Consider the following 27,111-nt stretch of genomic DNA (forward strand, 5'->3'; position numbering starts at 1 on the left):
GACTGAGAACAGGGCTCAATTCTGCCTTCACTTCAAGTTATTTTATAGCCCAGTGTTGTTAAAAGAGTATTACAAGAAATGAGTGGGACGCAGGTGGCGCTGTGGTCTAAACCACTGTGCCTCTTGGGCTTGCCAACTGGAAGGTCAGCAGTTCGAATCCACATGATGGGGTGAGCTCCCGTTGCTTTGTCCCAGGTTCCTGCCAACCTAGCAGTTCGAAAGCACACTGGTTCAAGTAGATAAGTAGGAAAAATGAAAACTACTGCAGCAAGGCAACTAGCTTGTTCCACAAAGGACCCTGACCTGTCCACTGCAAAACTGCATTTAAGAATAATAAACCTAAGCTGGATTTAAAACCAGGAACCTAGAGATAAAGGGTCTCAGTATATATACAGTGTTTGTGTTAAAAAGAAGCTTACGTATATTAGATGTTCTCCTTAAATTTTACAACCCATAATTTTACAAACCAGTTAAGTATTTAATAACACTAAACTACAAGGCAAAATATACAGACAGCAAGGGAAAGCAAACAACTGCTGAGCGCAAGATGGATGGATATTAAATTATCCACTATATGCTGCCCCTGCAGTTGGAAAGTACAAGAGTAATTACGGGCATCACCTACTTTAACAGCCATAATTTGCCCACTTGGTTTGTGGACCATTTTGTTGACAGAACCATAAGCGCCTCGTCCAATTTCTCCAAGATCTTTCAAGTCCTCTGCAGTAAAATCCCAATGTTGTTCAGGGGAAATCTTCAATTTTCCTGATGATTCAATGCTGTGTGTTCTCAGTCTCTCTCTGCCAAAAAAAGATTGGGAAGGAATTTTGCCACATTTTATATCAATTGAAAACTTTCTCTTTCTTACAGCACTGATTAAATGCATTTATACAGAATAGTGAACATAAAGCTAATGCAATAATATACTTTCCATGAAGGATCTAATCTAGAAGGAGGTAACAGGGCAGGATACTGTAAACCGTTTCACCTAAAGCAACTAGATTTTTTTTTAGCTATTAATCAAGACCATCTGTCTCTTATATTACAATAACTGTATGTCTATTTCTGTGGTTGTTTATAAATTCCTGCATAAAACTGTATTATATTCCTATTAAATGCAGAAGGATAATATTAGCTATGCTACGTAACATAAAGCAACTACATTCTTCTAGAGTTAAGTTTTTCCCCTTTTATTGCCTGCATTGATAAAGAAAACCCATACCTGTGGCTGTTGGGTTTCTGAGAAGAGTTTATAAATATTAATAGAAAACAGAAAAAATGAAGGGATCATGTTAACTCCAAAAATACATGCAGAGCCAATATTCTGTCAGTGTATTTTTGAAGTAAAAGAAGATTAGTCAAAAAGCCACAAAGCCGCTGGTGCATATTTTAAGGCTAGAAGAAGTGTGCAGAATTTTGTGTCAGTAATAAAGGATATTTTTTACATCGGGTCGAACAGACTTCCACAGCTGTGTTACGTTTCTTTTCTTGCTGACAAGTGGTTCTGCATGAAGAAATACAGTTTTTCTATTTTTGTCTTCCAATATGAACAGTGCTCATCTCAAGGACAAATGTGAAAGTCTCCAGTATCTTCTACACATCATTTTCACTGTCAAATGTTTGAAAATGAAGCTTACTCTGTAAGAGGAAGGTCTCAGAGAATTCAGTAGGATTATTATTATTATTATTAAGCATGTTTAGGATTGGACTGTTAAACTCTGGGCTCCTCAGCTGCAATTTTAGAAGTGCTTCATAGTTTTAAAGCCCTTCCTCTCAGCCCTGAACCAAGGAACTTGTCAAACCTGATAGCTGAAAATTTAATGTGGATATTTGTACATTCATCACAAACTGTGGTTATGGTAAGAGCAGAGAATACTTCAGAAGTAATCACTCAAGTAAAATTATGGGAAATTAATCAAATTACTTAGCAAACTCAACAAAAGCACTGCAATACTAGTTTTGGAATAAGTCCAAACATGAATTCAAGAAAGACCCCCTAAAACCAATGAAAGAATATTAGATGGCACAAAGACTTGATCTAAGGCTTTTTAGTTCCTAGACCCTGGCTCAATTCAAACAGAGCCTTGGGCATGTACACACCTTTCTCCCCTTGCAAACTGTTACACATCCTCTTTTGTGGCAAACCAGTTTGCAGTTACATCCAAATAGGCGAAAACAGAGTTTGTACAAACCAAAGTTTTTCTGCAATCTGAAATGCAAACCATGGTTTGATCATGGCTTACAACTGCAGTTTGCCACAAAAGAGGAAATACAGAACGGTGCAATACAAAGGCTTGGCATTACGTAAGAACACCAATTCCTGAAGATGATGAAGTATCTCTCTCCCTTTCTCCAGCATCCCCTGATCTTGGTATGTCATCTTTAATATAGATTCAGCTATACAAGATAAATATAGAGGCAACATAATACTGAGCAAAAAAATAATCTATCAGCATCTCTGAATTCCTGTCTGTGTCATAAATAAACCACCTACAAGACCTTTCTACAAAATGTTAATGAATGAAAAAGGAAAAGAAAAGAATTTAGAAGCTGAAACTGAAACAAAAAAGAATAAATAGAAAGTCAGTTGTAAGCTTTGCCATTTGCACCTGCTAAAGATAAAGCAATTTGTCTTAGAAATCACATTACACAGGTGTTGGGAATTAATTGCTCCCAATCTGCTAGTACATTACAGGATACTGGTAATATGAAATACTCGTGCTTTTAAATAAACCTGAGAAAAAAACAACCTATGGGGAAACAGACACCCCAGATCTTACAAAAAAGTAAACTGATGTCCTGCTAATTGTCTTCTGCAGCTACAAGGCTGAACATCTAGAACCTGTTTACAAAAACAGACACTGCTCCCTAAGTTTGCTACTCCTAGGATACTGAAAATTCATACAAATAATATTGGCATCATCATAGTATGACTAATTTTTTTGGGGGGGGCATTATGGCTAGTTACTTAAATACCCCAAAATAACACACATATAACAAGAGCATAGCTCACCATCTTGCTAAGACAAGATTTCCAGGACTCGAACATCAGTAACATGTCGAAGAATTCAAATGGCTTGTCCCCCACCCTGATAACCTTGGGATAGATGTGGCCAAACTATCACAAGCCTGAGCTGGTGGGCTAGGACCCTGCCTCCCTCTAGGTTAAGTAATGAATAAAACAATATCTAACAGGTTTCCGTGGAATTCCAATATTTTTATCTTAAAGTCAAAGGCAGATACCGTTTCTGATTCTATCATCAATCAACCCTTCAGATACCTAGGTGAAAGGATCATTTGGATGCTTAGAAGATCTGCCTAATTTAGTTGTGTGTACAAACTACTTCCATTTTCCTTTTCATACAACCAAATATTAAAATCTAAATACTAAGAAATTAATTTAGCTACCAGAAGCTTTTGGTTTTGATATGGAGGAGAAGGGAGAGAGAAGTCAAAGTGGCACTCAATTATAAACCGAAGTATACAAAAGTAAATCAGGATTCTATCCACAGCCAAGGTTTAAGTCAAGGTGTCACTACACATCAAAATAAATCCATTTAGGGTTACTGTATTTAAGTAACACCAGAGCAAATCGCGTTTCAATATGTACTGTCCTTTTGCTAGGAAAGCTGCAGGAAAGCAAAGCTTAATATATATACAACACACTTCTGTACCACTCTTAACATCATTTTAGGGTGGTGCACAACCGTGTTTAAAATATACATATCAAATTTAAATTAACATTACTGAAGAATATCCAACAAGGGAGAAAAGTTCAATTCTGTGCCTCTTGGTGTCTGACATCTACGAGAAACCACTGCACAAGATTATTCAGTGTTTTTGGAGTGCTATGTCATCAGGAGTTGATAACACCCAACTCCAACTGTGTATAGGTATGACTACAAAAGTGCCAAACCACATAGACAGAAGCATGCATGGAGGCTTGACCCTCAATGTCCCTGCACATGCCCCTTCCCTGCTCAGTTTCCAAACATTCCCATCTTGTATAGGGATTCTACCCACATTCACTTGTACATGGTTGATCACGAAGAGAGTTGTACTTGCATTCACATGAGGAGAATCCCTACACAGACCTTCCCTACACAAGAGAAGGTCGGGAACTGAATGAGGGAAGTGTGCATGATGAAGTTGGGGGAAGGGCTTGTACACTGGACCCAGAATCCCTATACAATTTGGTGCTTACATGTTCAGACAAGGACCTGAACACATCTCCCATCTCTCATTTCCATTTCAGTCCTAGTAGAATCAGTGACTGAGACTGGTGCACTGCATGGAGCTAAAGGAATTTAAACCTAATTCAGACAAGATTAGTTGATTAGTGCAGCTGCTGGTTCACAGCAGACCTTTCTTTTTCTATAGGCATATTGCCTGTTTATTTTATTGTTTTAAACATTTCTGACTCTCTGGAGAGGAGTATTTCATTTTTTTCCATCTTACCTTCTGCTAAAGTAAGCCATCAGATTTGGGGAATTTACAAGGATATGCCTCAGTTTCTTGTAGAACGAGAACCATGTGCTAGTTAATAAGGCCAATCTAGAAGGCATACAAGTTGCTAGACAGCTGCTGAAACAGAACTCAAAGGTTTGGGAGAGGTATACAGCTCCAGCTAAAACCCCAAACTTTAGCATTCTTGTTCTAAGGATGATAAAACTGTTTGTGACTCAGTGAGAAATACTGACAGGGCAATTATGCAAAGAGGACTTCTGTACAAATGTATCTGCAGGTGATCAGTGTTGCCAAACACACATTGCCAGTGGAATCCCAGTACTGTTCCACACTGACTAATAGTACTGGGGGAAAGAGCTGTTTTTATGGCAATACCACAATAGCTCTAAATCCCCTCATCAGAAATATACGTTAATGCTTCCTGATTGTCACCAATCAGGGGATTATGTAGAAGGGGTCCTTGTGAATGAGAGATCTATGAGCCCAGGACCTCTGTGGAGTAGTAAAACCTTAACAGCAGCACACTGCAAGGCTACAAAGCAATATTCTAGTACAGGAAGATAACATAGCACTACCTTGCTCTTAACGGTTTGGAAAGCCAACTGGATGGAGGGCAGTTCTCACTACAACAGTTCTCAGGATTTACAGATAAAACAAAAGAAACCACTTTTAATTCTTTCCAGGTCTACAGAAAATATGTGTACGTGCTGTGGTTATAACAGTACACTTTGCAACGGACAATGGAACAATTAGTCAAATCTATGGCAAAAGAACATTTTAAAAGGCCTTCATGCTAAGGGGACAGATTTACCATGAGAAGGAGTGCTCTGGAGCTTGAAAGCCATTTTTGCAACACTTCTAAGTGCTTACGCTAGTGAAATCATTTGCCACATTTTATAGTATGACAAAAAAAATGAACGAACTACCAGCAACTGAAAGGACACAGAAATAATTTCACAGGAGTGAGACCATCAACAGCCAACAATCAGAGACAGTATTTCTTTCCCAAGAGGCAAGTAATATTGGTGCCCTGGCAAGACAACATGCACTCTTGAATCCTGCTTGATCATTCTTGTTTGCTTTGCCCAGATTTTCCAGCACTGGCACAAGAGGTATTACAGATGTGCTGGTAAATGACATCCATACTGTTGCAGATGCCTAAAAACTGAAGCAGAAAAGCGTTGGGACAAAACTGCCTGTCCCTCTTCATCACAACAAAGAAATATAACAAACGATGTAAACGCATCCTGTAAGCATTGCCACTTTTCAAGGCAAAGCATCATAGTCATGGCATGAGACCCCAATCTCTGCAGAGAAGAATCTTATGCATGGATGCCCAGGGAGCAGAGCCAGTGATGTGCCTGATTCTGCGCATAAGATCAGCAAAGTGGAGCCTTCTTCAGGCAATTATAGCATGGAGGGGTACTGATGTGTTTCTCATATATACCATATTTTTTGCTCTATAAGACTCACTTTTTCCCTCCTAAAAAGTAAGGGGAAATGTGTGCGCATCTTATGGAGCGAATGCAGGCTGCGCAGCTATCCCAGAAGCCAGAGCAGCAAGAGGGATCGCTGCTTTTGCTGCGCAGCGATCCCGTTTGCTGTTCTGGCTTCTGGGATTCAGAATTTTTTTTTTCCTTGTTTTTCCTCCTCCAAAAACTAGGTGCGTCTTGTGGTCAGTGATTTGAATGTGATGAGCCCAATAATCTTTGTTTGGGATAGCAGAGTAGTTAAATTGGAATCTACTGACAGATCTCTGGGTGATGTGAAGTAGATTGACAAAGACTGGCTTTCAACTGTTGCAACAAACAACGGCAACAACAAAATGATCCCTGTGGAAACCAAGCTGGGGGGGGGGGGAGGGCTGATATATGACCAAGTATATTTTTGTAAGGAAGCACTAGAGCCTCTTTTCAGTTCCAAAACTTAAAGGCAAATTCCTGGGCTTAACACACTTCAATTATAAGTTTATGTCTTTTATACCTGTCTCCAGTTCATGGGGTCTGAGGAAAATAAAGTAGTCCCCAGAGGCCTGCAGTCTGCTACCCCAAACCACTAAGTTACAATTTCACATTCAGGAAAAAATATTTTAAGGAAATAGATTCTCTTATTATAACTTTTTATGGAGTTTTAAGTCTGATCTAAAATAGGGTATAAAAATACAATTTCCTTTATATGAGGATTGGTTTAATTTCCTAAATTACAAGTTTAACTATTTCTTGTTAGTGAGAATGAGGCAGGGGATCTTAGAGAAGACTCTTTATTCTCCTGGAAGGGTAAACATGGAACTAACGCAGTTATTTCCATTGTTTGGGCGAGTAGCTTTAAATTAAGGTCACACCATTTTAAGTTACCCAGAAATGTACTGCATTGCCTGACTCAAAAATTTGGACCTGATGAACTGCGCCAAATTGATGAAAATACTTGATCTTCTCAGAATGTTTTCGTATCCTCCACGACGCACTACAATGTTATGTTAAAATGTTGTAGAAGTACTCAAAGCCAGTATGAATTACTTATGAATTAAGAAGATTCAGAACAAAATCTAACACCCGTGCAATAGAAGGCAACTCTTCAATTGCCTTGGGACTCATCTATACAGCTGCAAATAAAACATTTTAAGTATCTTTTAAGTGCAATATACAATGTGACACTAGTTGGTGATGGTGAGCCTTACGGAAAATTCAATGTATTTTTTTTATATATATATGTATAAAAACTTTTAAAAAAGCGTTTTCAGAACAGTTTTTATAAGTGTGTAGATTCTACCTCAATTGTGCCTCAGGCTTACTTCATCAGAAGCATACGTTTCACTTTCACTGGTCCATTAATTGTTGGGGGGGAGGCTGTTTTACAGATCAATAGGTGTTGGAAGTATGGCAGCTACAAAAATGAAATAATACTTCACAAAAGACAACTTGATTCACAGGTTTTAGAGCTGTTCTATCAGTGAAGGCTTTTTGGAGGCAATCTGCAACAACCTTATAACACCTGCATCAACTCCATCCATTATGGTCAACCATGCTTGAGAATTATATATTTATGGTTTTAAAAGGAGAGGTTTTTGTAAACTAACACTGAGTCACCCTCTGAAAACCAGTACTCTTTTTTAAAAAAATAATACACTGTCTTTCTAGAGCCAATGACAGTCAGCTGGGACAGAACATTGGGAATTGCAAGTACGAATGCAGCTATAAGCTTCAAACAATAATAATGAAATATATGTTGAAAGTATTTAATAATTAATTTAAATATATATATATATTAATTCACTCATAATATGACAAATTTCTGCAAGGATCTATATTGGTGTTCATGCCTTTTTCTTTCTTTTGCTTTTTCTGTTATGAAAATATCTGACAATGGGGCTAACAGACAGTTACGCTTACTGTAGCCTGCTGGAAAGTTTCACGATCATCTCCGCTTCTCTCCTTTTGAAAGTGAACGGGGCAATGTGATTACTACCCATTGTTGCTTGTGTATCACTTCAGCCAGGAAAGAGTTGTAAAAATGACAGGAAAACACAGTGCTGTTATCACATGACACAATAACACATACACACATAGTAACTGAAAAGACAGACTGCCTTTTATATACAAAATGAGCACATTTCAGTTCCTTGTTAAGGGCTAGTCTATACCTCTCTTTTTGGAAAAAGGAAAAAAGCAAAGTGTGTGGCAGTTCATTTAAAGCCTTTTTGAAACCACTCATACTAATGCATGAAAGCCATGGAAGGCTACAATCCGCTGCCACCTTACTTGAGAGTAAATCCCTCAGAAATAAGTGGGGCTTACCTCCAAGCAAGACCATTTAGGAATAGCATGCAAGCCTTAATTTCAGATGCAGTATTTCCTTTTGTCCTATGAACTACATACCTGCAATAAAATTGCTAGCTAAAATCAACTAATTAGTGCCACTGACCTTCTTTGTCACAATTTGCTACATTGTTTACCACTACATTGCTTCATCATATTGTTTTGATAAAGGTAAATTTCTTACCTGAAAACCAGTGCTTGTGTCTTGGATCCACCAATCAGGAGAAGTAACTATTACCCTACTTATTTAGATTGGAGTGAACTGAATTCTTCCCTAAGAAACTGGAAGAGCTAGAAGCTAGCTTTCACTGTCCACTCTGTGATTGTGTGAGGAACAAGGAAGTTTCTGGATCCGAATCTCTCACAAGTATTTCCAGGTAAGAAATCTCCTCTTCTAACACTAACAAAACCTACCCCTTTGCAGGGGCAGGACAAACAGGGGAGGAAGATTCAGTATCTTTACATACATAAAAACCAATGGTCAAGTCAAGACTGTTAGGAAAAGAGATGCATCAAAATCTCCTTGAGTCCTCTGCTAATTAAGGAGAGACAGAGAGGGGGACACAGAGATATGCCATGTTGCTTCTCTGAGCTGCTTCTTAGGATTCCCGCCCCCCCAAAAAAAGGAAAATCCAACCAGAGGCTCACAAGTAAGAAGAGAGGAAGTAAATTATTCTGATCTCTCAGTGGTGTTGAGGTTTCCAATAGGAATGGGGGGTGGATACAATGACCCTTCCTAGAAATTCAAAAAAGTAAGAGAAGAAACGAAGTCCTTAAGGCATCTTCTTCAAGGATCTAAGGTGAGATACACAGGATAAATAATGCCTTAGGCAACTGCGAGGGTTGTAACACTGTTCCTAAAGCAACGTGTATATGAAAGCATCCTTCGGAAGAGTAAAATGATAAGGAACCTTGTCTAAGAAAGTGGAGATGAGCTCACCATATCTGGTAATCATTCTGGCGATCTCTATTGTGAAATATAGCGAACTGTAATGGTTGGCATGGAGACAGTCTTTACTCAAATATAATAATTCTATAATTCTTGTCAAAAAAAAAAGTACTGGAATTAATTCTCTCTGCATAGATTTTACTTTTCTAAATCCTGAACCTTCGTCAAGGAAAAAGAAAAACCTGAGTTGGAAGGTGCCTGCCCCAACCCTTGAGGGGAAGTTTGAAGCTGCATGAAAAGGACATTGGGGGGGGGCAGTTCTCCAGCTAGAGTTTTAGAATATTATGGGGCTGTTCAACACAGGTACTCTGAAGAAGAAAGCTTAGAAGGAACTTGCCAGTTTAGTACTTCCTCTTCTATTCTAGGTGCACAGAATCATTAGGTACTTCGGGATTAAAGTCATGTTCCAGCAGACATGATTTAATTATGGCCAAATCTCCCTTGCTCTGATTTTATTTTATTTTTTTAAGACCTGAAGATTTAACGCAATGCCATCCATTTGAGAAGGTGTCCATGCTGCAGCCTTCAGAATCAAGAACTTTGGTTCAATTTCATCAAGTTTTGAAGTTTGTACTTTGGATCTTAGTGCCTATCTTAGGAAGCCATGCTCCAACTGCAGTAACTTATTCCTCTACATGCAATTCATCTATGTAACCTGGATGGCCTCAACAGAATTCTCTGTATTCAAAGAGAAACTAATGACTTATGAACGTAGTAAAGATGTTGATCTGGATCACTTGCAAACCCCTTTCGAGCTCTCCAGCCACAATCACTTCCCCTCAATGCTGTCAGTTTTATAGTGTATAGCAAGAAAAGTGCCGTGTAAAAGACTTAGCAGGAACTGTGAACTATTGGGGTTCAAGAATTAAGCAGAAGTCTTTCTGATGAAATGTAACAAGGTGATGGTCAGCTTGAAAGTATCCATTTGTATCTCACTTCTTGCAAAGAAATACAATCTAGAGATCTGGAGGACTTAGCTATACAGCTGCAAACAAAATGTTTTGAATGTATTGTAAAGTGCAATATACAATCATAACACTAGGTGCTGACTGTGAGCTATAGCAAATTCAATGCATTTTTCAAAATGATTTTAGAAAAAGCATTTTGACAAGATTTTTAACCTGTGTGTAGATTACACCCCAATGAATGCCAGAGCTTACCAATCTGCTTTAGCTGAAACAGCTAAAACTCAGTAAACAGGGCAGAACCAGCTTGGGAAAAACTCTTACCTGGCCTTTTACTTTCAAGAAAGCCATGTATGTACAAGCTTTCCCCACTCACTCTCTGCAACCACTGTGCAACAAACACAGCTGCACTGCATCAGGGAAGAAGCATACCTGCTGCTGTTCTGGCAAAGTGTGGTATCTCCCAGTTGTGCCTTTAGGAAGCGAAAACTCTTATGTCTGACCTTTTGCAATACAGCAGCAAAGCACCAAGGAACATGAAATATTTCTAGTCTCAATGTAGTTCACTATAACAGCCTCCAGGACTCATTAACAGAGCTCCATAGATGATATAAATAACCAACCAGGGCTGCAACAGTTGTGAGTCAAATGTAAATCACCACACTACCAGAACAGCCCCTAGGGTCTACAGATGTTATTGTGCATTCTGTATGTTACTGTATAGTTTACCTAGAATTAAGCAACAGACTCATGTGCATGGAAGACTGTATATCTACCACCTCTACAAACTTTCAGAATAATCTACAATCAATCTATGGAAAAATTTGACCCTAATCCATCCAAATCAGAAGAACCCAAGCCAAGCCAGAGGTAGAAAAAAAAGGAGGGGGAAATGGAAGAGCGAGTAGTAACAATACTGATCTCTCATAGGACTTATGTGAACCTTCCCACTGTGGAAGTTGTTGCTATGTTGATATTCTATGGTGAAACTATGAAAATGAAGTACTACACTGTTTACAAAACACAAAATGAGAATCTCTGTCAATCTATACTACACAAAAAAATTACAGGCAACCCCTGATTTGTGTGGGGGTTGCGTGCCAGGTTACTGTGCACGATGGTGGAGCACACATAAGCTCACTCTGCCCCATTATGCCTCCTTTTCCAGCCACAGGTCAATTTGATGCGCATGTGCACAAACATGCGTAAATAAGTTGTTGCCTTTATATACATGTGGCATCTGAGGTAACTGCTAATTCAGGAGATCTAATTCAAACTTTGGCAGGGACCTAGACACACCATAAAAACATCAAGTCAGAGTAACTAGTCTTAAATTTATCAAGTTAAAATTATAGGACCAATACAGACATATTACGATTACATGTATGTAACATCATTTTAACCACAATGTTAGCACATAAAGTAACTTTTACAACACACATAAAGAACTCTGCTCCTTAACTAGCCAAGGTGACAGGAGAAGGCACAAGACGGTGCAATAAAGTGTGAATAAACTCTAATCTGGTGGTGGGCACACTGGCAGCAGTTTTCCACAAAGCTTTATGCCTAATTTACATATAGCTGCAGAACAAACCAGACAGCTTCACCTTGAATAAAGTAGCCAACCACAAATTCTACAGAAAGAAAGCTAACATTATGCTAAAACCAGTTCTTCCTTATAAACAGGGAAGCCCACAAGCACACATTGATACTTATCACCAAGTATATTCATCCCCTTCTGAAACCACTTTTCACATGAACAATGTGTTTTGGTAATCTCCTCCATAGCTGTTTTTTGGGGGGCAGTTAAATTCTGGACAGAGAAAATCTTGGAATGAAGAGCTTTAAAGAAGATACATTCCTTTCCTCAACCTGCCTGTAATAAAAGCTGCAATTTCTTATCTGAAAATTCCATCACTGAAGCCCCTGAACACAACCTGTGAACCCAAGGAAGTATGCCTAAAGGGCAATTAAATGTGGGTAAGGAGCAGTATAACCAATGACTGCCATTAGCTTTAAGGACACAAAGATCAAGCAAATTGTCCAACATTTTCAATCGTTTAGAAAAATAGGATAAAGCCTTCAAAACTAAGCCCAAATGCCTAGCCTCCACAGGAGAAAATATCCTCTCTGAAATTTCAGCATTACCCATCTAGATGAATGGGATGACAAACTACATCCCCAAAATCTAATCAGCACAGTTATGTTTAGGCTGCTCTTTTATACAGAATGAAGAATAACAACCAACTAATGAAACACTATCTACAATGACTGGAAATCAAGATTTAATCTAGTAACAACAAATGGCCTCATTCATAGCACATATGGACTTCCATACCAGGTAACAAAGTAAATATCCAAGAGAAGAAAGGGTGTCTAGAAGAAGAATGACATATTAGAAAAACCCACATTAGCAAAAGATTTTCAAAAAGAATTTGAGATTTTTTTTAGATGTTATGCTCCTTACTTGTTAACATGCCAGCTCCTAAGAAAACCTTCATAAATTTGAGACATAAGATGATAAAAAAAATTAACCACTGAACACTCACAGTACAATGCTAGACAAGGCTACTCAGAAGTAAGCCCCACTGACTTCAGTGGGGATTGTTCCTAGGTAAGCAGGTACAGGATTGCAGCCTAAATGCTAAATGAGGAGTTTGTAAAGGTGAGGGGGACAAATGGATATAACAAGCCTTTCCTATTTCAAAAGAACTACCCAACACAAATTTTATGATAGAAATAGGCTTCCTTTCACAGACAACATAACAAGTTTATTCTCAAAACAGATTATTGATGATGTTCAGTGTCAAATGTAAGATATATTTATCTATACAGTGGGTGGTCTAGAAAAAACCCTAACACAATAATTGGGAAGCTGGCTGTTGCAGAAAAAACTTATTTCTCCCCTTGCCCAACCTACTTTATCAAAATAGTCTTAAGTTTAAAGCAATACCACCAGCTGCCTGATGAGCCTGAAATTAGGGATTTTATTATTAGATGCAAGAAGAACTGCCAGACGAGAACAGCTATTATCTACAGAAATTCCAGTTCAGAAAGTCACTGGATGAAAAATATCACTATTAAAGAAAGTCACTAGAAGGTGATGAGTTAACTTACTAAGAATAAAGGTCTTATGAAGGCGAAATCTATCAAAGAGAAAAAGTTGAAAGAAAAAGTTGTGCAGAACCACTACATAGAGAAAGGACCGATGAGGTTATTGTGAAAAGATTGTGTCCAGCTAGCTTATATATTCTAACATGGGGAGTAAGTCCTAAGTCCTTAAATTAATATGGCATTTTATAAATGGTGGTACTGCTGGATGCCAGAACTCTGCAGGCTGAACCTTGCTTCTCTTCTTTTTGGATGAGAAACTGGACATCTTATAAGAACGTCTATTGAAATATCTGCATCTTCTGGTTTTCAGAACTGACCTTATAAGTAACAGGAATACTTTTCCAAAGTCCATCTATAATTACTTGGATAGCTTTAGAATCAAAACAAGGAAGAGTTTCTAAATAAGGAAATGAAACTGATCTATTCATAGGAAATAGAAAGCTCTGAGCTATATGAACAAAGCCGCAACATACAGACACACATACATGGCAGGATTGTCCAAAGGAAGTACAAGCAACTGGAGGAATGACAGGCACAAAGCTCTGAGGATTTTTACTCTGCCGGATTTCAAAAACCTCACAAGGGAATATAAAGGAGATGCTGACTGGACAGCCTGAGAAGTCACCCATCAGTCCAGATTGGTGGATCTGAGGACACAAGGCTTGTATTTCAAGAGACATTCTGCTGCATTAAACAACCAATTGTTGGATACTCCACTTTACACTGAATCTGTATATAAGGCTGTCCGTAACACCTTTCTTGGAGACTTACAGGGTTCTAGTAACTTCTCACCACCTCTTAAGATTTCTAAAAAGACTCCCCTCAATTTTAAAACTAAGATGTCTCACACAAATATCTTAAAAACAAATACAGGAATAAAAACTTTGCAAACTTGAAAAGCAGCAGGCATAGGTTTATGCAGTCCATGAATGAGATTAACCATAAGGCAGGAGTGGCTAAACTGTGGTTGGCAGTGTGGGGCTACATTTGGTCACGCTCACTGGGGCAGATGGGAATTTGTAGTCCAATGATATCTGGAGCACCACAGGTAAGCTACCCCTGCCATATGGAGACGACTTGCCAGCAAATGACAGGACTTTTTTTTGGTACAGTTCAAAGGAGTAGTCTTGCTTTAAGCCTTTAGGTAAAACAGCTTATTTGAAGTTCCAAAAATACATGAGAAAATGTTACATAAACAGAACATCCTACGTCTCAGTCCAGACTACAATTTTATCTTTTGAACTGCCTACAAAATTTGTGTGACAAAGGAAAGTGCTTTATCTTCCTACTTCAAAATGGTTCCATCTGGTGGAATTTCTGGCTTTATACTCACATGTGTGGATTCTGAAAAGGAACTCCAGGGTTCAAAGTAAATCGCGCTGTGGATTTGAAAGGTGGGTTTGCAAAATTCAACTTCAGTGCTCTGCGCTTACCTGAGAGATAAACAAACACACAAAAAACACTCTAGTCGGCAAGAGAACATATATTACTGTATTGAAAGCATCCAAAATAAACCAGAACCAAAAAATATAACATATTCTTCCCTACATGAAACATTTCACATAAACAATGACATTTAATATTGCAATATCAATAGATTAGTCATTGGATAGGGCTTCTGAACTTAACTCCAAATTGAGCCGCTGAGCAAGTCTGCATCTGACAAACAGCTTCTTTGGTCTACAAATGCCCTTGTTTTTACAATTATACTAAAACCCCTTCCTTTAATGCTGGTGACTAGCCGCAAAATATTTCCCATGTATTCATATTTTTTATAATATTGCTAGGTCAAGGGTCAAAATATATCACCTCATTATTCTGAAGCACTAACATGCATAGGATGTGTACAAGGTTCAATAAGGGCAGGAATACAGCCTTGACTGTAGCTTGAATTACCACTATGTGATGTAGCTGGGTCACAAAATCCAGCAAAAGTAACTAGCAAAAACAAGCCGATACTGTTGCCTACTGAAGGGAGATGTGCAGGTCTGCATGCAATTGAGAAAACATTTCTGGGCATGAGAAAGAATGTGTAGATCAGTGTGCATATAGGAGTATGCTAGCATATGCACATGTATCTGCGAGCCTGAATGTGTGAATGCAAGAGAGCAAGGACATACTTGCACATGCCAGTAGGTGTTGAGAGAGCAAGTGTACATGTGCTTTTTTTGTAGCCAATGGGGAATGGGGAACTCCTCGCTTAAAAAGAAGAAGAATCTGCTGGCATATTAATACATATAGCATCTATAAATGTGTGCAAGTTTCCTAAGCATAAATACATTGCTGTATCTCACAACTATAGCAAGTGGCAAGTTAAAGCTGCAGTTGAACTTAAAGTTGAGCCTATCAAACATTTTACTACCATGTATTCTGCAATGAAGTGTGCCGAGGCCACCCCACGTTTACTGACTGTCTGGTTTTTCATACCTCCTATCTCCTCACAGCAACAGTCTTCATGTCAAGGAAGCAGGAAGCCCCAGTTTGAGAAGAAGTAAAGGAGATTAATGAGGCACCATAGCACAGATTCCACTTAGCAAACTTCAATAATAAATGTTTTGTGCAGACAGACAGGTTATGGAAATCATGTTTGGATTAAACTTGATCTATTTTAACACATTGAGGAAAAGAATTTAAATTAACAGAATTAAAATTCTGATGCAAAATTTGAGTATTCCTAAAAATAATGTACTTCCTTTGTTAGCAAAGGGATGAACTGACCTAAGTTTTTAAAAACAGCTTATTAACATTCCTGTTGTTAAATCACAGAATTATAGAATTGCATGGTGACCCACGAGGATCATCTAGTTCAACCCCCTTGCAATGCATAGGAATGATTGGCATATGACATGTTAATACCAACACACTTTAACAAGGAAGTGAATTGATGGGATTTATTTCCAGGAGAGTAATCAATTGGACACTTCAGAAATCTGCCTGCTAGATTTAGCCTACAATCCCATAACCACTTACCTGGGAGTAAACCCTACGGAACTCAATGGGAATTACTTCTGAGTCAACATGTATAGGATTGTACAGTATGGTCTTAAGCACCTGGGCCCTGCATCTCAGTATCTAACGTAAGCAAGAAATTCAACTAAACCAACATGGCATGCATTTTAACCAAGTTGTTTTTGCTGGATTGCTCTTCTGTTACCCTCATGTTCTTTCATACACACATGCATACGCACATATATAGAAGCTAATTCAAACTTTTCATTTGCACAAGCTCAAGGCATATGGCTTACCACAAAGCCTCAATCATACCACTTTACACTGACATATCTAAACGGTAGATTAAAACCAACTGCAGGAGTGCATCTTCCTCACCGCTTTCTGCATGCTAACAGGAAAGATGGTATCAGCAACTTAGTGGTTCAGATAATACCAGAAAGGCCCAAATCAGAGGAACCCCACAAGACCCAATTAATAAACCCAAGTCTATGGATATATGACACTAAAGCTAGTTAGGTAATTTCTGCTAGCTTTCATTGACATCACACTGTTGTGTGACACCACCAGAGCCTCATACCTCCCAAGTGACTTCACAAGGAAATGAAGATGAAGGCTCTATTTCTGATGCTGCAAGAACAAGGGGATTAACTCATATACACCTGCAACATTGGGCTATTAATTCTGAAAAGCTGGGAAGCCTATCTAATTGAATGCAATTCTAGCTATGCCTGGAACAGAAAACACTTCTACTTAAAAAAAAAAAAACCCACTCAAAAAACCTCCATACCTATTTTATTAAAAGTCTAACCTGATTTTTGTGACCTGGCCTGTATCTACAGATTTAAGCAGTACATATGAAATAAACGTTGGGTTCAGTTCCTTGATTCTGTATACACACATTATGCACCAGGTTGATACACAGATAACGTTATTGCAGGTCAGAGTTGGGTTGCCTTTTCTGTCTTTCCCAGAAACTACAATGATGCTGTTACAAGACCAGAACCTGGTACACGAATGCCATCATTGTATTCTGTTCCAGGAAAAATTGGGAGAAACAAATAAACAAACAAAAATGATCACATTTGAAGAATAAGGCCTTGTTGTAGGGTACTGGTTGTTGGATGCAGTACACGTACTCAATATTCACATTCAGCATGGGAACTGCACTGATTTACATACTGATCTCTGCTCCTCCCAACAGCAGACATGGAGATTAGTGGTATTAAATCAATAAAAAGACAGTCCAGCCAAGAGACTAGATAGAAGGCTGTGCACAACCAACCCATATTCATACCTGTCTTCTGTACATACTATTCCCACATTTTCTGTTTAGAATTTAGCTATAGGACCAATAATTTAGAAGGATGCCACTTGGACATCAATACATTCTGCTGCCTAGCCCCTTTGGAGGGCAACTCTAGGGCTAAGCAGACAATTCCTCTTGTGCTTCCCAAGAATTAATGTTTTCAGTGGTGCAAAATGGGAGTTAGTGATGACAAAGACAAATAAGGCATTATAGATCTAAGATAAAGAGCTTGAATCCAGAGATCCTATGAGTGTAGCTCTTCTCAGAGGATTCTCCAGTAGGCAGAAGAGACATGTGATTTTATTCAAGCCTTCCTTCATCCCCCCAGAAAATCTACTCTAGAGGGTTGGGTTATGAAGCAGCACATAGTTCAATAAAACACTTTGCTATGCAGAAGGAAGGACCTCTTTTAAACCACAGTGTAAGAATTTTGCTAAGAGAATCTTGTATTGATTAACAAAAATAGTACATGTAGCTGTCCTGGTTATGGATGAGCTGAGAATAAACATCAGTAGTATAACCTAAAGATCTTCAACCAAAAGGCACAATGAAGAACACTATCTCTATATTAAATGTAATGCCAGACTATACTGTTCCCCTTTACAGAAATTCTTCACAAGCTCTGATGATTTGTTTCATGAGTAGTATTGAAAGCTAAGTATTCAGACAGCAGAAAAATAGCTGTCCTGAAAGCATTCCCTAGTCCAGTGTTTCTCAAACTGTTTGATGTGGTGGACCAGCAATTCCCACCCCACTGATGTGCCAGGAACTGGTACCTTATTTGGTCCCTGAAACATCCCTCTCAACTTGGGCTATGGTGGTGGTGTTGTGGACCAGCAGCTGATGCAGACGAGCACAAATCCATGGACCACCACTTTGAGTAGCACTGCCCTGGTCTGCCTTTTGAGATTCTAAATAAGGGGAAAGGACAGAATGGAGTATGAAAAAGGACAAGCCTCTTCCTTAATTTGTGATGGATGTACAGAACCATCCCCACCTTCTGGGTCTTGTCCCTATGTCTCACATTTTAGCTTCTAGCTCTTCTCTCGTTACTACTTTGGAACTGAGGAAACTACTTCTCTAGTCCAAAGTATGTTTTAAAGTCTGGTCAATTTAAGCATAATAGGGAGGGCAGTAGGATGAGCATTCTAGCATTACTTGCTCCACCGCTTCCCTTCATCACTGTTTCAGTCATCTTACAGCAAATGGAAGGCAAATGTATAAAGTGTGGAAGCTTGTTTATATGCAGACACATGAACATTTTAGAAGCCTGGAAAGAACAAGTAACTTCAGAGCTAGTGCACTCATCTGCACTGTCCACATCATGTGTTCACATTGCCTTAATTATACCATTTGCTACGGCTTCTGTGTGTGTTATTTCTGGTAGTACTCTCCCCAAATACTTCTTGCAACGTATTCCTAACAACTCCTCTTTAGTGAAGATGGCACTCATCAGTCACTGAATCTCTTGAGTTTGCCAGAATTCTGTAGCTAGTCACCTTCTCGCTGCATGAAGACTTAGTGTGTAGACAGGAGAAAGGTTTTTTAAAAACCCAGCCAGGACACTACCATCATTATAGATAATGTGTGAACCAGGGACTTGCCAGATTACTAAGAGGTTTGCTTCTTTAGAAACTCATTTGAAAAGAACTACTACAGAAAGGAAGAATGGATGGAAAGATTGGGTTAATAATTTTGACACGTTTAGGGAGAATGGAAAGTAACCCTCCTGCGAAAACTAGTTATGGGGAAAAAATTGGGATAATCTCTCTGGTTAGGATAACCTTTTTTAAGATTGCAGGAATGGGAGCTATGTTCTTGACTGATCTAGCAGGTGTTGAGTTGTATTCAACATAGTGCTAAGGTGGAGCTCAAGTGAAGCATAGTGCTAAGGTCAGCACAAGGACTTCACCCTGTACAATGAAATGTTCTCCCCATCTTCCGCCTGCATGCCCTCTAAATGTTCTGGGGTTTCTTCCCTATCCTTAAGGGATTTTGGGATGGCATGGGGTGCATATGGGGAAAAGAAACGAAGGGAAATCCCCTTGTGCTAGCACAAGATTTAGTTGAATACTGTCCGCAGAGAAAATAAATGAGGGTGGTCAGGGCAGGACTGCTTCTAAATGCTTTCTCCAGTGAACCACCAACATAACCTCCATTGCGTAAGAAATCGCTGATCATCCTGCCCCATTCACAGCTTTCCATTTCTTTCACACACACCCAACTGGGGCTATTTAATACTATCTCCTGATTTGAGAGATTGTGTCACAATTCTGGTCTTCTGGGGATTCAAAACTCTTTAATGTATTTAGTTTTAAGATATAAAAGCTGCATAAAATACGAATAACCAGGATAATATTTGTTTCCACAGGGAATATTTGTTTGCAAGGAAAGACCATATTTCTAAGCCTTAAGATTAAAACCACTGTCAATTGTTAGCCACCTCCAGAATTATTACAAATATCACCAGTTTTAGAACATGTTCCCTAAAGCATACTTACATGAAATGATGTTCCACTTAAATCACTTGAACTGATTTCTAATTAAAGGTATTTAGCAAGGGAGTGCCTGCAAATTGCATTAACAGAGGCATGGAGAGTTTTGAAATGTCTAAGAACTATGACTTGACGGCCACAAGGTTTATGCAAATTTTATAAGCTTTGCTCATTATGAATAAAAATATGCAAATAATCTGTGGTCTACCTACTTATGCTACTTTTTCTGCTGTGACCTTCACAGCTGCCCAAGTTACTCAGTCCCCATTTATTATTTCTGCTAGAAATATACTGCTATAGACAACTTCATTAATCTTTTAAGAAGCCATCTGCTTACCCCCCCCCCAAAAAAACAGGAGTCCTTAATGGCACGAAGTGGTGACTGTAGAATGAAGTCATAAGACAAAAGATTCAAGCAATAGGTAGAGCATAAGAAGCCAGAGGAAAAAATGAGGCTAAAGCATTAGTTCTTGTTTTACACAAGCATCTTGCTTGGAGGGACCACAACTCATGGACAAAACAGAAAGGATGGCTTTCACTTCACTTTTAAAAAGTAAATAGGAACTAAGGACTCCTACTCCTGAAAACTGGATTGGAACTACAGGAAGGAGAAGGGAATCTTTAACCCTAGTGCAGGGGTCAGCAACCTTTTCCAGCAGTGGGCCAGTCCACCGTCCCTCAGACCATGTGGTGGACCGGACTATATTTTTTTTGGGAGGGGGGGATGAACGAATTCCTATGCCCAACAAATAACCCAGAGATGCATTTTAAATAAAAGAACACATTCTACTCATGTAAAAACACGCTGATTCCCGGACCATCCGCGGGCCGGATTGAGAAGGCGAATGGGCCGCATCCGGGCCCCGGACCTTAGGTTGCCTACCCCTGCCCTAGTTTCAACCCGGGTCCCATCCTCCTGTGGTTACCAGTAGTAGCTATGGGGCCTCTTATCTAGATCAGGGCCGCAGCAGAGACAGTTCTCCTTCACCCCCATGGACCTGATCTAGAAGCCCCCACAGCTCCTATTTGTTTGTTTGAAAAATTACCTTCATTTTTGTTGTGGCCCTCACTTTTAAGAACTAGCACTTCCTAATCCATGGGGACAGCACTATCTGCAAGAGGCGCAAGAGAATAAAACAGCATTCTACACAACAACAGATGTGTCGTTGTGGCAGGAAAATACAAGGCGCCAAAATACCATGCAAGTTATCTCAGAAACCACTTGAATTTTTTCAGTTTACTTTGTCGTCGGTATATACCTTCACAGTGCTGCAAAAATGCATTACAAACTGACTACAAAATAGCATTTCCCAGAGGAACCATTGTACTGGAATAGGAGGCAAACTACATTTCTGATCGTCTAGATGGCTGGTGGCGATATTTGGGGCACAAACTGTTTTGCATTTCTTGATTACCATCCTCCTACTAGGGATCATCTTTAGAACCCTTAGGCAGCAAATCACCAAGCATCAATAGTCATCTTACAAGCATTTCATCATTTCAAAATTAAATATGCATATCCATTAGCTTCAAATAAAAATGAAAAATATATGCAGCCTGAATGCAAGACGGATGTGTTTAACTATACAAGGTGTACCCAGTAGAAGGGGCAGGGGGGAATGCTAGCAGTGCTGGTTTTTTTTTCACCAATAAAGTTCCCACTAAAGCATGGCAGGCAATCATAACGATATAATGAACATTGCAATTTAAAAAAAATGAATGCCATAAGAGAATGAAACAATGAAAAAATTAATTGTGCAGAGCTTCCATTAATCATCCAAACACGGGATGGTAGTGACTGACAATTTTTCTTGACTTTTATAGAGACGTCAGTTTCAAAATGATGTATCCGGTCATGTTTTCAAAAGTTATCATTCCAAAGGTACACAGAGAGCACTACTGGGTCATTTAAATTACAACCAGACCCCACAGTAAAATACCTTGATTCAGTCACAGAGGACAAGCTTTGCATGACAAAAGTTAGAAGCTCGGCATCTCCACTCAAATGATCTCAGGTAGCAGTGGGAAAGACTGTTCCATGAGATCTTGGGAGAGCCAGTGCCAATCAGATTAGACATTACACTACTGGATTGATGGCTTGACAGTTGTCGCATTCCCATGTAACACTAAGCCAAACCATGACTTACCACATACATGCTAGCTCTCAGGGAGAACGCAACCCCTTTGATCATCCCTGATTATTTTAGCTCAGCACAACAATGAAGCCAAGGTTGGCTTAGTGTATCACCCACACACTGATCTATGGTTAAGTTTTCTCCTCCTTAATCATGGTCTGTAGCCAAGGTTTGCTCTTGACTACATCACAGTTAAAGAGCGTAGAGTTTAAGCACAATCCCACCTTCAGATGACCTGTTAAGCCAAACTTTGGCATCACTGCTATACCAAACTGACTGGGCAAGAGCAAAGTGAATGCGAGCCATAGTTTGGTTTACTGTGTCACGCTACCAAGGCCAGTGCAAAGCAGTTCATGCCAAACTTTACAACAAGAGCAGAAACAAGAAGGTGACTTGGGCCCCTACTGAAATAATCCTCTCAGTTCCTATGATTACTTTTTCACTAAGTGGTTAGACACCATTAAACCCCAAATATCTATATTTCCACTTCATTTTATAAAAGTCTTAAATCTTTCATTCATTACAATTTAGGAACTATGCGACCTCTAGTTTACTATCCAAGAAGTATAAGAGATACTAAAGAATTATTGACAGAACAACAGAATTAGATTTGGGTAGCAAGATGAAAAATGGAAGCTCTGCCCATGTATTAATGCATGGCTGGTTAGTTAGATCAACAGTGGACACATTCCCAGTACCAAGAATGATATAAAAATAAAGTAAAATAAAATAGCAGAATACTATAAAACATGTAGCTTACTTTGTGCTTTTTCACAGAAGTTTATCTGAAAGCCTAAAGCAAAAAAGATAAGTTCTAGTTCATTTTCTGGAAAATAGATATTTGCACAACCTTTAAAAATCACATTTCATGTTCATTTTTAAAAAAACACCCTCAAACACCACGTAAAAGGTTAAATCACTGCCTGAGTTGCAAAGACAGTACTCCAATAACCTGTTTTCTTGTCAGTATCTAATACCTTTTGGAAAAGTCAAAGTTGTACTATACAGTACTGTCCAAAACATCAGTAAAGCATCAGCAGGTGGCTGTCCAGATCAGGTCAGCTACAGAGGTTAAGTATTAGTTTGTTATTAACTTTAAACAAAATGTTAAGAACAAATGGTGATTTTGCTAGGAAGTTTCCCACATGTACTTTCCGAAGTTAAATAAGTACACGAATCATGAAGGCTTCCCAATATTAGATTTGTATTTCTGGGTATACTGTACATGTGCAAGTATCACTGTCTGTTTTCACCATTCACTGCAGAATTATATCTGACTTAGTTTTAGAGACAGACAGATGTTGTTTCTCCAGCTTGTCTAAATAATGCAGATAAACCCAATTTGCCTACTGTACTTTTTTGCATAATTTATGTCACTTTTGCTAGTTGTAAGGAGGAGCAAGTACATATCCAAGGTACTAATACTTCAATCCCTCCCCACTGAAAATCCTGTTGAGTCGTTCTCTGGTTTCTGAGGTTTCTCTTAAGCATTCTCTGAACATAAATAATAATCCTATTTTTAAATAAGACATGAGAAATTCAGGTTGCTACATTTTGTGCCCAATATGAAGATTCATGTTTGCCCCAAAATTGTGGATAATGCATTCACAAAACACTGGAAGTCACATATGACTTTTTAAATGTAACATGCTAGTGTATATATATATATATATTGCCACTTGCAGAAGTGGAACTGAGAAAACAGTGACTTGTTGAGGCCTGCATAGTAATCCATGAAACTATAGGGCACTTGACCCTCTGCATTCATTTCTTTCTTTCAATACACAACTAGCTGTAGCCCAATGGTCAACTGAGAGGATAGGTTTATACTAGCTGCACTCATGAAAATTCACAGGTATATAAATGTGAATGGTGAAAATGACAGCCTTCTGTGCTCAGCCATAATCATTGAGTACAACATAATGACCTTGTTGCAACAAACCAGTGATGTACCTAGTTCAGCATTCTGTCTAGTAGGGACCAACAAGACACCATAGGTAAGTCACAGGCAAGACATGAATGTAATAGCCACACTCTGCCCCCCCACCCCAAGGAATCAGATAAAACTTGCCTTTAATCATGGAGCTTTCATTTAGCATGTCATCACTTATACTGATTGGCCAACCTATATTCCATTACTATCTGACACGTAATGGCCCAATTTGCACATTAACTATAGTTTATTGTGAACACAGAGACTGCTTTCACTTTGCTCCTCTCCTATGGCGAGCAGGAGCAACAAATTGCAATCCCTGCATTAGTATTTTGTCTGAACTGGGAGCTGTGATTTGTTTCACTTAGGCAAACCATGGCCAGGAAGCCAAGAACAAATCTTGGCTTCACATCATAGTTTGTTTGGACTTCACCTGATGTGTGAATGCTGCCATTCTGTCCAAGATAAGAAGTAACTATCTGGTATGATATAAGCAGAAAATGTTTTATTAAGGCATTGCTGATAGCTTCTAACACAGTGTCAGCTTCGTCTGTCTAAACTGGGTGTTTTTCTGCAAGTATACCGTATTTTTCTGTGTATAAGACTAGGTTGTTTTTACCAAAAAATCAGGTTTAAAATTGGGGCACGTCTTATACACGGGTAGTGCTGAGGGGTGTTTTCTTAATTTGGAGTCCCCCAAAATAGTCTTATACATGGGGGCATCTTATAAACAGAAAAATACGGTATTACCTTTCTCTTTTACGGTAAGATTCATATACAGCTCAACTTAGAAACTAGAAAGAAAAAAACACAGATATAAATGCCACCTTCTCTACTCTTTGAGGCACCTCACAAACGTATTTGGAAATAAAGAGCAGAATCTAATCAAGTACTTTTGCTAGTGCAAGGACTTCTGGCTGCAAAGTGGAACTTCCCCTCCCTCTTCTCCCCCAATATCCCCACCCTTTTGCACCCTTAATGTGTTCTGAGGATTCTCCCAACCCTGCAAAGAGGATTTGGGGAGGGGCACACAGGGAGAAGAGGGATAAGTTCTGTTTCACCAGCAGAAATCCCTGAGCTAGTGAAAACTTCACTGGACATTGCCAAAAGGTTTGAGCTGGCTTTTCTACCAAATACCACAGCCCAGCTGAAGGAAAATTTGCACCAAATTCAATGCTTTTACACATGAAACAGAATAAATGAGTGACCATCTTGTCCAAGAGTAGGAGTAAAAAAGGAACACCCCTAGATATTTGACTGAAAAGTACAAGCAATGTCTGTTACTGTGTATATGCAATCTGGAAAAAATAATAATGAAAACTCTAGGACAGAGGACTAACATACTTGTTCCTTTCTGATAAGATGCAGGAACAGATAAAATCTCCAGATATTCTGAAGTAAAATTTACTTAGCTTAAAAAATTGTTTTAAAAAAATTGGTTGCTGGTTCTGACTGAGTTTCCATAACTAGCCCAAGAAAGAAGCCAAAACAAGTCTATGCAAATATTCAGTTGCAAGTTGAAAACAAGGGATTTGGAATCATATGCAAATCAAAAGGAAAGAATCTACTCTGGCATTTGACAACAGCTTGGAAGCACATTGAGCCTACTCATACAGCTTAACATTTGACATAATTTGCTATCCAGCACTGAAAGCTACACTTTCTAAAGTTTGGCCATCTTTTCTTGAGTCCGAGAAAAGGACCATGAATGAACAAATCCAGAAGATATGGTACTTAAGCTCAGCAAGAGCCTCAGGCAAGAAAGAAAAAAGCCAGCCAAATCAGCTAAAAAGCAAAGGACAATAGGAAAGTAACCAAGATGGTCTCAGTAAAGTAGCTGACATCCTTTCAGAATGTTCCATTCTGTTATTACAATCAAGAACTTTTTGGCTGTAAAGGGAGCAATGCTTGTTTCTGCTAACTAGTTTCCTCTGGGACAGGACACATCTGAATTCTGAACACAGATTAAAGAGAGCAACTGTCTTATTTTTATTTTATGTTAACTTCAAAATTTGGATGGGCTGAAGAAACTTGTTTTGGCCTAAAATGAAGAAATAAAGTTGTCAGATGTAAAAATAGAGGGCACAAGGAACATCAGAAGCAAGCAACAAACAAAAACATAGCAGCAAAAAGATAGGTATTAGATGGCATGGTCCAAGAACAAAGAGGGTGTATTCATTAAACAATGGGAACCAATACAACATCCAATTCATTACAAGGGTTTTTCAAGTCTTTAACTGATATGCCTACATGTTTCCAAGATTTTCTAAAAGCATGAGGTCTAGAAACATGTTGTGATTCTGAGCCTTTCAGAAAAATCTGCCTACCAATTATAATCCCGTGCAGATTTAAGAACATAAGAAGAGCCTGCTGGAGCAGAAAAATGACCCATCTGGTCCGGCATCCTAGTCACAGTATGCCCAACCTGATGCCAAATGAAATTCACAAGCAGGAGCCAAGCAGAAGAGCATTCAACACCACCCCATGGTTTCCTGCAACTGGTATTCAGGTGCATTACTGCCTCCAACTATGGAGCCATCATAGCTAGTTGCCATATATGCCTTATCTTCCATGACTTTGTCCAATCCTTTTTTAAAGCCATCCAAGTCAGTGGCCATCACTGCCTCCTTAGTTTAGTGAGTTCCTTAGTTTAACTAGGTGCTGCATTAAGAAGTATTTTCTGCTATTCGTCCTGACTCTTCCAACATACAGCTTCACTGGATGTGCACAAGTTCTAACGTTTTAAGAGAGGGAGAAATACTCCCACCTTCTTCAAGGCATGCTAATTTTATAAGCTTCTATAACATCAACTCTTACTTGCCATTTCTCTAAACGAAAAAGTGCCAAACGTGACAAGCTTTTCTCATAGTGGAATTTCTCGATCCCCTTGATTGCTTTGGTTGCTCTTTTCTGAATCTTTTCCAACTCTACAAGATTCTTTCAGAGGTGAGGCATCCAGAACTGTACACAGTATTCCAAATGCAGTCACACCACAGATTTTGTATTATCACTGAGCTATCCACTACGACCCCAAGGCCTC

At 38.9% G+C, this 27,111-nt stretch overlaps 1 protein-coding gene across 13 annotated transcripts in view; it reads right to left on the reverse strand.

The window, feature by feature from the left end:
• Nucleotides 1-27,111, reverse strand: part of MAP2K4 (mitogen-activated protein kinase kinase 4) — a 47,207-nt gene that overhangs the window by 14,544 nt on the left and 5,552 nt on the right. For 2 of the 13 annotated variants that reach the window (XM_083597738.1, XM_083597747.1), the window contains exons 2-6: nt 22,899-22,931; nt 15,678-15,701; nt 14,584-14,683; nt 7,857-7,952; nt 626-800 (exon numbers count right to left, since the gene is read on the reverse strand). In XM_083597738.1, coding sequence (XP_083453864.1) covers nt 626-800; nt 7,857-7,952; nt 14,584-14,683; nt 15,678-15,701; nt 22,899-22,931 — 428 coding nt within the window. The remainder of the gene's footprint in view (nt 1-625; nt 801-7,856; nt 7,953-14,583; nt 14,684-15,677; nt 15,702-22,898; nt 22,932-27,111) is intronic. The other 11 variants (XM_083597744.1, XM_083597749.1, XM_083597743.1 and 8 more) reach the window with 7 other exon arrangements.

Source organism: Podarcis filfolensis, assembly GCF_964270895.1.
Source record: "Podarcis filfolensis genome assembly, chromosome: 2".
Lineage (NCBI taxonomy): Eukaryota > Metazoa > Chordata > Lepidosauria > Squamata > Lacertidae > Podarcis > Podarcis filfolensis.